This window comes from Argopecten irradians, chromosome 9 (genome assembly GCF_041381155.1).
Source record: "Argopecten irradians isolate NY chromosome 9, Ai_NY, whole genome shotgun sequence".
Lineage (NCBI taxonomy): Eukaryota > Metazoa > Mollusca > Bivalvia > Pectinida > Pectinidae > Argopecten > Argopecten irradians.
Genome location: NC_091142.1, coordinates 36,076,290 through 36,089,497, shown reverse-complemented (window position 1 = coordinate 36,089,497; position 13,208 = coordinate 36,076,290). Strand labels below are relative to the sequence as shown.

Below are 13,208 nucleotides of genomic sequence, written 5' to 3'. Positions count from 1 at the left end.
TTTTCCCAGTGTGTATTGTCAGCACAAAAATACAAATTAAGATTCTTAATCAGTACTTTCTTACTTATCTAGAAACTAACAATATTAACACTGAATTATCAGATTTTGACATCTCGAGAAATGAAGAAGTGCAATTATTAGTTTTAATTGGCCTTTATTGATGTTAATACAATAAGCTATTTCAATGCATACTATTTATTATCATAAGTTACTGTTATTGTTACTGTTGTTTTGTTGACATATACCAGTATTTGGAAATACAGCTTTTAAATCTGTCAAGTGCTTTAGTGTTCTTTCATCATCATTGCCACGGGTTGATGTATGTCTCGGGTCAAATGCTGACATGCAAGGCAACGCACTGCTGTCATCTGTTTGCACAAGATCCATGCTTGCAGGCATCAATATTGGTTTTCCTGTGAAGTTAAAAAAGGTCATTAAAGGCCATGTTTTAAGAATCCATACAATATCTTCTGGTACATCCTGTGTTAAACTGTGTACAATTACCACTGTACCAGTATACATGTATAGGGTGGATTTCTTATGGAATTCTATGGTCCATTAAAGGCCCACTAGCTTTCCGCAACGACTTTTAATTTTTAAAATGGGAAAGTAAAACGAGATCGATAATTTTGTAGAGTCGCGAAAGTTATTAACTTAGAATTACCGTTAATACTACACCTATTATCACCTTCTGAACAATTTAAGTAAAATAAATCAAATGTTAATTCTCATAACGCGAGTCATCTTATGTTTCCCTCCATCGTCCTCAATACCACAGGATAGTTGAGTATCACTGTGCCTGACGGCAAATCACCACTGATTTCATATATTACACCAGAAATATTGCATATGTTTGGTGTTGTAACCACATCTTAGGCCATCGGCATGTATTTTCTGATATTATTTATATTTTTTTAAGAAACTTTTATATTTTGTTCAGGAAAGGTAGATGGCCTTTAACAGTTCTCCAGAGAAATTTACACAAATTTAAAATCATTTTACCAAATTAAAATTGCCATGATATAGAACTTAATTTAACAACACTAAAATGTTTAACAAAGAGATTATGTAAAAAAAAATATTAAATGTTACACATGCAATTATTATAAGCATGTGAAATAAAAGACTATCGTAGTACAATATTTAATATTTCAAAATGATCAAACTTGAGTTTTTAATAGATTGGTTTTTTTTAATTAGTCATACCTGTTTTCAGTTCACTCATTGGCTTTGGTTTAACAGAATGGCGAGGGATATTCCATTCGCACAGCCTGGAAGTTGAACTGCATGTATCAGTTGTTGCACTTGTTGCATTGCTTAAGGCAAACAGCATACTCCCCATATGACTGCACGTCTGTGCTAAACTGGAATCATATCAAACACTTTTTAATAACTTAACTAAATTAAAATTAAACAAATAACATATTCCTAGTAGAAACTAAATCAAAATGTCTGCAGTTTACATGTCCTCTTTGATAAGTTTTATAGCAAATATTTCAAGTTTCTTTTGCTTTTCAACAGAATGCATTATTTAATTTGAATTTCATCATAAAGCAAACCAATATTTACAAATATTAATTCATAACCTCATGTCAGCTTTTAAAACCAATAATTTCGGAATCCCCATTTTTGTCCTTAGATCAATGCTTACCCAACAGGACACTGACAGTATCCATAATCTATGGAAGCAGAGCTAGCTCCTGTGCTGGACAGACACACATATACATCATAGACATGCTTCTTCATAGATGCTTGACAGGTTCCTTTGATGTATATGACTTTATCGGTCACCTATAAGAAAGAATATAGACTATTTAGTATACACGGACCAAACAAAGGCATTAGTGGATTTGCATATAGAATACCATATAGAGTTTAATTTTTTTTAACATACTAGAGAGCAAGCCATGCATATACAAATGTATATTCATGAAACTATAGTCAGAGTGAAGTTTAAACACATAACCAGGAAGCTCATACCATAAAAAAGAACAATACATCGCCTTTGGCAGACTATGAAATGGGAATACGAAAAATAATTATGCCTACAGTACTGTACCTTTGCTGTGCCTATAAGATTCACATCTCCTGCGCTGAAGTGTTTCACAGCTCTATCCAGACCCTTAAAATTGCTCACACATTCGCCACTGTCCCTCCTACGGGCCACCATAAAGTCATATATGTCACTAAAAGTAACCAGAGGGTATTGCGCATCTTTGACATATGTGACCTGGTTGAATGGGGGTAAACTTTCCTCACGGGACACAGGTGTCTGTATCGATATCTCATCAGTTGATCTGTTGACTACTGGCATTAACACAGAAACAGGAGCTTTACATGATATCAGGTCGTTGATCAGATAAGCTTTTTTCTTCTTTAGTACGTCGACTCCATATTCTGCAGCTAACGACCTCAATACGGCAACGCTCAGTTTATTCAAATGTTCGCGGCTCGCCATATTGTTTATAAGTTGTCAAGAAATGCGGAAGTATTAGTTGCCTTCCGGAAGCGTTTGTGTGCATGTGCAGAAATAACCGTGAAAAGGTCTATGATGAGTGATTTTGGGTATCACGTGACTATGCAAATTCTAAGCACAGATCCGGATGCGGACCAAATGTACCTGAAAATGGTCTATTTGAACATATTGCAAATGTTCTCTGTTGTAATTTGCCATAGATAATTTGTGATAGAGCTAGTTTAAATACGTTATCAAATAACATCTATTCATCATAACTAGTTCCGAGTTCCGTTTAAGGAAATTTTCTATCATTTTAGATAAAATCATTCAATATGCCTAAGACATATGAATAATGTTGCTTGTTGTCATTTTTCATGGGTTACTAGTGAAAAATCCACTTTAATTTAGTTTTCGATCGACTTTCATTTCCCAGTTCCGTTTAAGTAAAACAGAACACGGAACCAGTTCCGAGTTCCGTTTAAGGAAATTTTCTATCATTTTTGATAAAATCATTCAATATGCCTAAGACATATGAAAATAAAAATGACAACAGGCAACATTATTCATCATTCAGAAAATTTCCTTAAACGAAACTCGGAACTCGGAACCCGGAACCAACTTCAGCCTCCCGATTGTAACGAGTGCGCTACAAAACAATGTACACAGCACCAAGGTCAGTGTAATTGTGAGCGAGATATTTACCTATATCACGCTTCAGATATCACGCTATCGCCACGAGGTAGTTTTAAGCCCATTTAGCACGATTTCCACGAGATATTGCGCAAGTAACATTAATTTTGGAACATCCCTCGTAAATCACAGGGGCGAGCGCTCAACATAATGCCAAATGTGAGGCGGTGTCAACGGAGACGTTAGGGTTAACAAAGTAGTAAGTTATTAGAGAGAAAGGGTAATATCCTAAATTAGTCGCCTTTTACAATCGTGCAATAGTAGCACCAGATTGTAACGTGTTCTAAATATAATACGTGTTTGTATTCACCTCAGTGTAAACACACGTTTATGAATCTAGAGAAAATGAAAATAGGAATCAACATAAAACCATTCATTGATGCATTGAAACTTACACAGATCCGTAGACTTTACACGACATGAAGCAGGTATTTTTTTTAAGTTTATATGCTTATGAAGATAATCTGATTGATTGTGGAACTGGGTATATTTCCAGCTGTCAACAAAGATGTTCAAATTTAATTTGGAAAGACGACTTCTTTACATGGAAGAAATTAAATTCTCAATGGCCAGCTGGATGTTATATTCAAAACTCCTATTTGGTATAACAATAAGATAAAGATAGGAAATGGGTCAATTTTTTTTAGATCAAAAGGGTGTTATTATCATTAATGACATGATTAAAAATCATTCCTCCAATACACTATACACTAAAACGAACTTAATGATTGCCACTTCACGGAGATGCTTCCTTGAATTTTACTTTTTTCTCTTTAGAAATTCATCTACATCTACCAAATAATCGACCTACTTCATCATATTGAAGATCATGTCGATATTGTTGAAGGTGTGACTATGAACAGGGGAAGAGAAGAAAATAATAAATTAGAGATGAAAGACGAGTTTTGAAGGAGTCAAGTGACTTTGAGATAACAAGATCTTGCGGAATAGAGTTCCAGTCTTGGATAGTGCGGGGAAAGAAGGAGTGTTTGCGAGAATCAGTTCTACAGTAATGTATTTGGTATGCAAATGTATGGGAGTGTCTGGTAGGGCGTAACTGTGAGGTCAATTATTGGTCTTTTTTAATAGCGACTATGCCGTGAGTGATTTTGAAAAGCATAGTAAGCCGTGCGCTTTTTCTTCTAGCCGATAAGCTAGGCCACTCTAGGTGTTCAAGCATGTCACTAACGCTTGAGGTGTTATGGAATCTGTTAGTGACATATCGAGCAGCTCTGCGTTGGACCATTTCTAGCTTATTAATGTCTCCCTTCTGGTATGGGTCCCACACTGTACAGGCATATTCAAGTGTGTGACGTACTAAAGATTTGTATGCTTGTTCTTTAATCTTTTTTGAATTAATTTTGAGGTTTCGTCTAATAAAGCCAAGGGTCTTATTGGCTGTGCAGGTGATGTTGCTGATGTGGGAGTCCTATTTGAAATCGTGTTGGATTGTTACGCCCAGATATTTTGCCTTATCAGGATAATTGATAATAGACTTGTCCAGTGATTCATATTAGCTTGCCCCTTGGCACTATGATGGGACTGTTATATATGTGCTGACTTTATTTATCTTTATCAAGCCGTAAATACTTTCCAAAACCCTTGGTTTCATTCTAGTATTTGTCAAAGCCATCATATAAATCAATGCAGATGACGCATATTATGATTCTCCATTATGCTTTATTATTCTTTACTCCAAAAAACACTATTGTTATTGGTGTTATCATATCATGTTCTTCACCTGACATTTAACTTAATATTTCTTTAGCGTAGTGCAAACAATTATGGGGTGCGACGATGTAATTCTGTAGCGTACGTAGTGCTTTCACCCGTGTGTCCTGCTGCCCCTATTGCAAAAACGGTGACTAAATTAGGTCCCAGGGGCCTGTGTTATGGCCAAATTAAAGTTGCCCAGTAGAGGTGTATGACAGGGTTCCCTTTTTGATCCAAAAAGGTACCAAAATAACGTTTTATGTCATAAAACTATATTTTTTTCTGAAGAGTATAAATAATTACATATTATGATCACAAATATGAAGGCAAAATGTAACAAATAAAATTTTGGCTACATTTTTAAGACAGAAAATGTCGAAATTTCGGCCATTTCAATTATTAACAATGGTAATTCACCCAGTTCCGGTTTGAGTGCACCAAAAATATTTTCTTAAAGGTTGGCTCATTACCTGGATAAATATTATGAAAATTTCAGAATAAATGTGGACCGGTAAATTTGTCGTTTAAACGTTATAATATGGCAAGGTGTCGGGTTTGTTGTCCTCAAGATATCTGCTTCATGTTATAGGTGTGTTTACGCTCTCGACAATTCTTTAATCATATGTAGGCTGTGTTGAAAGAGACCCTAGTATAGTGAATTTTTATTAATAAAGTTCACTTCCGAGTGTGATCCCAACATTTCTATAAAATCCTTATTGAAAATCAGATGAGCATCTGAAATAGAAAGTTAACTCAGTCTTCCTCCCGTCTCCCCGGACCATGTTCACATATATATATTTTTATGCCCCTCCACACATATCAAGAACAACTCAACAATTAAATGAAATTGAAATGGCCACCCCAAAAAGGGTGACATTTAAATTTATTGTTAATGATCCACCATGTGGATTAAAACAAGAAATGACGATTATCAATACAAAATCAAAATCACTACAACTAAAGAATAAAATTTTATCAAAATTATGTTAGCCTATGTGGGGTTGACCCAAAAACCGCCACAAAGACCCACATGATATACAATATCATGAGGGTCTTCCTAACACCAGAACATTTCTATAAAATCCTTATTGAAAATCAGATGAGCATCTGAAATAGAAAGTGAACTCAGTCTTTCTCCCGTCTCCCCGGACCATGTTCACATATATATATTTTTCTATAAATCCTCATCACCATTTTATTTCTGATGTTCACGTCATCTTTTCTTCTCTTCTCTCTTATCATCTGTTTTTGTTTTTCTTTTTTAAATGTCAATGATATCTGTTTAAAAAACCATTTTGGATTGTGTGGATGAATGTGTATGACACTGTTTATATTATGTAAGTTTATTTCTTGTGTAGCATTCCTATGAAATGTCTTTAGAAATAAAACAAATAAAACAATTATAAAGGGAGCAGTTTGGTCTACGTCTTCACAAATTTTCAAATGTGGCCATTTAAATGTGTCTATGCGCTTCTGGTTCACGCTAAGTATGATGATCAGATTAACAATTAGGCCTGTACACCTATCATTGTTCTGATTCACTTGAGCACATGACTTTGGTGTAACACCATTGTTAAACATATTAATTAAACAAAATAGTAATGTTTCCAGCTAAATGCATATAGGTGGTAATTACCATAGCCTTTACTTATCTGTTTTTATTGTTTTTATTAAATGTTATATATGTTACCTCTAGTAATGTACCAAGGAACGATAAATGACAACTTCATGTAATACATGTACCAAAGCAGTACAGGCTGATGTGATATAAACAAAGTGTGATTTAAGAAACTTACACGGTCATCATTATATTCTATCAGGATAATGTATTTCCAAGTCTCCTTTTAACGTACTTGTCTGTATTTTGCTTTTGGAGTATCCGTTCCTACGAATATAATTAACAGACACTGGAATGGCCGGAATGGTACTGTGTACATTTGCGTGTTCAGTGTTCAAATAAACACCTATTTGATACGACTTAACCATTACAGGTTACTAAGATACAAGCATTTCTACCAACTTCCTTAGAAAGCATGGCCTCTGTTTAAAGGCGATATGAAAGAGGTTGAACATCATGTAAGACTCTGAAGCCGTTAACGTTTAAAATCATATGAATGATTAGAATTCAATGCTCTTGTTTTGAAAGGTCTGTTCAGTATTCAATTTTAATTTTCTGGTTAGGTACACGATATATGAATTATACTCGCAACGGACTTTCAGAACTATGAATATTGTTTAAAGGAACTGAGAAACATGACTTGCAACATTCAATATACATTAGAAATAACCATTTTCATGTTTAAAAAGCCCAATCTTTATTAAATATGACACATCAAAGGTCCCCTTTTAAGAGACTAGTGACGAACACAAAATACCTCGTCAACTTCATATTCTGATGCAGAGATCCGCCTTTAAATGCATGTACCGCATGACCTTAGAGAAAAAAATTACCTATCGGCAAAGACACATTATATCTTTCGGAAATACAGTGCAACTCACTTCAATTAAAATCGAATATAGAGAAATAACGTTTAATTTAAAATGAATTATTATTCCTGTTCAGATGTAGAAATTACCTTTTTTACCTTTGGTATATTAAAATCAGGATGATTTGAAAAGATTATCCATTCCCCAAGGATTTCAATATAACCACTGTGTATGCATTTTTCAAGATAATATTAATTATAAGCACATGTTCGCATGCAAAGGTTCTCTTAGCCACGTCACACAAGAAGAAAAACACCATATAGAACTATGCACATCGATGTTATTGGGTATAAAATGACGTGAAACAGGTGATTCAGTTGAAATCCTCCACTTGCTATCAGTCCAAACTTATAACAATCACATCACGTCGCCTATTTGGCCCAGTGCAGACCTTTGAATGTATGATTTGTTTAAAACGTTGACTTTTTGGTAGAAGCACAAGTGTAAAAGCAGAAATGATGAAGTAGAATTTTCGTAAATATGTCCAGTTCCGATACAAGCTCTGAACAAGCACTGGATACTAGAATATAGTTCAGTAGCGGTAATTTATCAACAACAAGCAGGCATATATTTGACATGGTCCCAACCTAATGTCATTATTTTTCCGGTCGATTCGAAATACAAGATGGTCCCCATCTTGTAAAGTTCATCTTCAGTTCAACCAGTGTGATTTTTGGAAGCTTGCCTGAACTGATTCTGACATGACTCGTTATTTTTTGGGCCGATCCGAAATCCAAGTGCTGTGAATTAGCTGAAACATGCTCGAATGACCCCGACATAGACCTGACCAAGTTTTTAATCAGGTCGATACGAAATCCAAAAAGTCGCCACAACATTGAAAACATATTTTGAAATATTTCTCAAGTTTTTTCATTTCTTTTCATTTACTGGATGTAGCCTGAAATTATCCTGATAGTATCCCGACCAAGTATGGTTTTTTACGGTTTGTTCAAAAATACAAGAGCTGCTATCTTGTAAACACAAATTGAGCTTCTTTCTCAAATCCTAGAGATGTGCCAAAATTGCCATCGGACATGTCTCTTTTTTCCTATGTCACTGATGACTAGTTTGTCAGATGACCATTAAGGTCCATGGGCCTATTGTTCTAATTACCGGACATACCACTATCACCTACATGTTTTGTCTCGGTCATGAAAGTGTACGTTAGATGTAAATTGTCCAAAGATTTGTTTATTTGTTAAAAAAAAAAAAGAGGAATGCATTTGACACCTTCGACCATTAAAATGCTTTATAGAGTCACAATCGCATCTTTGAAAACGTGACCCTTAGCCTCGGATAAATCGCCGATTGGAAGTTAGGGGTTAGACACGACGTAATGTTTAAAAAGTATCTCGTTGTACTATACCTCTAACATTGTTGGAGTTAAACCCATAATTTCCGTTTCCATCGACATTCTGTTGTACATGTACATGATACATCAAACATTACCTTTCCCTTTGATGGCTTTTAGTATCGCCATTTGGTTATTTTCAGTTTTATGGAATTCTTTCAATATACATTTGCTAGCGCAATTTGTCTATGTGTAAAAGGCGCTTAAGTTTTCATAACTTAAATATGAATTAAAAATAGTTTGGAAATGTTCATTTTGACAGTATCGTCAACATAGCTTAATCTTCCATTGGAAAGGAAGAGATTAAAATATCATGTGTATATCATTTACGTTCTTATAAAAACTATATATAGTTCCGGTAAAAAGAGATCTAGCGTGTGTTATTCGATAATTTTGTTTCAAATGTTGGATGGTGTTTTCATGCCACAAGGAACATTTGCATGAGAACTTGACTTCAAAAGTCAATTTCTGGCCTATATGATACTAAAATTACAATAAAACATAGAAGTACCGAAGTATGAGAGAAAAATGCTCTTTCGTGTATGGAAAACCACGGATTTTACAACATTTTGTGACCCTCAGGTCGAAGATCTCTTTCCTTCATATCCACACATTGAAGCGTATATTTCTCTCACATTTCGATACTTTTTGCAATTTTTCTACTATGATTTTCCGGCATTTTGAAATTGAAAAATTCGAGAGAATAAACGCAGCTGCAAATCATGCATGAAAATTGCGAGATATTTTCAACGCCAATCCTGTATCTTTCAAATAAACCCAGCATAGTTTCTGAACAAATTGTTAAAACAGTACCGAGAAAATACTAATTTTGTTGACACAGTGACGTCACAAGGCTTTATTATATGCAATATGAGTGTAGTGTCCCAGACCAGCCCATATTACACGTGTAGGTAGGAGATGTTTTTTTTCATATTTCACAATACATTAGTGTTGATGTTTATTATCAAAATGTAATCATATTTGAAATAGCATACAAATTATGATTAACTTGTTTATTATATTTCAGAAGTATTCGTTTCGACAACAAAATTTTTGTGAAAACCAAACCATGGAGCTCCGAAAGAAGGAACTCAGAATTTCCTTTAGACGATATTCACTGTGACAAAATGACCGTCGAATCAACTGTGTTTGATCTCGAGATAACTAGTCCATCATCTTCTAAAGAAGAATGTTTGGATAGTGATAAACGTTATCAGTCCTCTATTGGCCTGGATAGTCGGAAGGAGGAAGATTATTACACAATGAAAAACTCCGCTGGCCAAATAGAGATATCCTGTAGACCTACTGTTCCAACGCGACTTGCAACATATACATTCCATGTGAGGCATAAAGGGAAAGAAGGCTGGGCTCAGTATACCTCTAGGATAACGGTAGTCTAAAGACAATTTCTATCAATAAAACAAATGTATTTAGTAGAGGCGCTTCTTAACATTTTGTTATAAATACAGATAAAATATGTTCCTTTTTGTATTCTAAATTTGCATGTCATAGATGTATCTCTACTTGTGGGAAAGTGCTGAATGTTACGTCCTGTTAACGGCGCAATTGTTGCCCACAAATGAATGATGCCACAATCGATATATACATAGAAAGGGAAAAGCGGTCGGTAATGTGCAAAGGCGGAATACAATTATTGAAAGACAGAGTGGCATCGGTTGTGGGTTTAAACTCTTTCAAATTACATTATGCTTCATGAGTGTACGCCTACTTTATGATATTACTGACAGGACAAATTACGGGCTCAAAAATATGATGGTGATCTGTCAGTTCTTACAAAAATTTGTTAATGATCGTATCCTCATATATTATCATAGGATGGAGAGAAGGCCGTGAGCATTGACACAGACCCGTTCGATATCGATGCTGTCTTTGTAACGTCTCAACTGGATACCCATGCCATTGACGTTACGACGGAAGGATGTACGATATATCTGGATCCAGAAAACAAGGACATGAAGATCGTATTCCCACCTAACTGTGTACTGAGTACAATGAAAGTCACTATCCAGGTCGGTTTATCAGCAATATAAACATAGAATATAAAATAATATAGAATCTTAATGGGTGTTCATTTCATATGAGATATTATTATCATATGACTTTTCCGATTTGAAAAAAGTATTTTCATGAAATTCATTATATTGCGCACGTGTGATGAACCTATCTGCAATCTGATGAATGGTACGTATCTCTAAACTACCTTCTTTATTACTACGATTATCTACTACGAAATAATGAGTTGAAAGACGAAAAATGCTTTAAATGAATAACAATCTAATAATAATTGAAACCATATAATCTACAAATATATTTTATAAAATTATAAACTAGTTGGGTGACACAGAAATGATGTCATAAATGGAATGAAATGAAGAAGGTAGCACATTTTACCCAATAAACGACCTTCATAGCCTTTTTAACACCTGTGACCTTGAATGAAGGTACAGGTGATTTATCTGAAGAAACATGGTAGGCCTTTGATTCAGCATGATTCAGGCCCAATATCAGGTCTGTAGGCCTATTGGTTATTCATAAGATATCATGAAAAGATTTTGACAAATGTGACCAAGGTCAAGGTCAAGGCCATTCATTTGAACAAACCCGTCATTGTGGAGAGATATTAGGAAATACACCTTGTAAATGAATAACCAGATCTCGATTTCTAACAGGTATTTTATTTGTAGTTACTCAGTTGCATAAAAATATATTGAAAGCAGAAAGAAATGGATATGGCGATATGTACGAACCAGGTTGTTTGCTTAATAAAGATAAACATGCCCACCATTTATATCTTACAGCAATGCCAGTACATCAGTTAGTCTCACATCTATTTTCCGTCTCAACTTGGGTATATATCTCCGTGAATAGTCACCTTTTTCGATGCTAAGTTAACTTAAGGTGTAAAGTAAGATATAGATCACATTATGAATTTACATCCAAAATAGAATTGTCTAATAAAACAATACTAGATTTAAAACTAGTGAATAATTAACGTAAACAACGGATTTGAAACAAAACCATCCATCTGTCGTTTATGTAGATTTCTTTTTTTACAGGTAACCACTTTGTATCACTCATTAAAAAAAGAGAAAATAACAAAATTACTTGGAAATGAGCATGGAATACTAGGGGTCTCTGACTTGGTGAACGTAACACATTATCATCCATTTCTGGTCCCTATCCGCCTGACCCTGCCTATACCACCTCTACAGCCTACTCCTAAAGGCGAACAGCCTACTTTACTTGCCCTGCATGTAGATGACGATGACATACATGAGATAGAGACAGCGCATATCAAGGGAATAGGAGAGAACCTCTATGAGGTTACTACGGATCGTTTCAGCTCGTAAGTAGTTTACTCAATTAGATAATTCACTAGACGTTTGTTTCTTTAGATATTTTTGCGACTATTGGCTATTGGCTATGTTACTCTTACATCAACTTCGCTAACCAAGGGTATGCAGTACGAGCGAGACTTTCCCTAAAACCCTTGGCAGTTTTGACGGCAAAGTTGAAGTACCCGCAATGCGCCACCTGCTGGATGACCACAGTTGCGCCCCTTCCAATTCGTAATAAGCAACCAATGAAAAAACTCGTATTCGTGATATCTGAATTGAAAAAAATGGCACTACCCCTTGAAAAACATGTTGTATATAACTGATTCAAAATACCACAGATTAGCATTTTGTGAGTTATTTTTTATATGTTCGGACACCAAGTTTTGTATCTCGTGTTTCAGAGATCACTTTTATCATGAGATCGAGTATGTTTTTGCATAATAATTTGTTTAACGTTGCAAAACAGAAACCACGCACGTATTGACTTTTCCTATATGTTTGGAAACGTATCCAATTACTTCAATTGGCTGATCTTTAACATTTAATAATTTACGGAATAGTAAATTTGACTTCGCTTGAAGCATTTGTTAACAGACATAACATGTCGCAATAGTCACTGCCATTATTACGACCAAGAATAACAGAAATGAGAAACCAGCAGCTTAATTCAAAACACAATTTTATTATATATAAAATATTATACAGAGATTGTTTACAGTATCAAAAGTAATTGGTGGTGGTACAAAAGTAATACGAGAATTTAAAGAGTTACTTATTTTTTTGTGAATGTCCTGGTAAAATCCTTATTCCTTCCAGGTTCCGAATTGATAATATTCATAATTCGATGAGGAAAATGAATGTCAACAGATAATTTTAAAGTTCCAGGCAATATGAATAAATCCACACAATGCGTTGTAACAATCAACAGACAAAGTTACAATAGCTCTGCCAATAAAATTAATATGGCACTGTACAATTCTTAATATGTCTAATTACAGGTCTCATTACAGTTCTAATTAGCCTTGTACAGCTAGAGTATATATAGCTTAACTCTAATTCAAAAATATTGGAGAATCTTTAACTAACTTCTAGAAATATCTCTAACTAAAACCAGTAAACAAATAAACACACAGAACTTTCTTTTAAAGTA

At 34.7% G+C, this 13,208-nt stretch overlaps 1 protein-coding gene across 1 annotated transcript in view; it reads left to right on the top strand.

Annotated features, from left to right (window-relative positions):
* Nucleotides 1–13,208, top strand: part of LOC138330740 (uncharacterized) — a 34,053-nt gene that overhangs the window by 19,010 nt on the left and 1,835 nt on the right. The window contains exons 2-4 of the mRNA XM_069278263.1: nt 9,727–10,090; nt 10,535–10,729; nt 11,777–12,066. Of these exons, the coding sequence (XP_069134364.1) occupies nt 9,727–10,090; nt 10,535–10,729; nt 11,777–12,066 (849 nt within the window). The remainder of the gene's footprint in view (nt 1–9,726; nt 10,091–10,534; nt 10,730–11,776; nt 12,067–13,208) is intronic.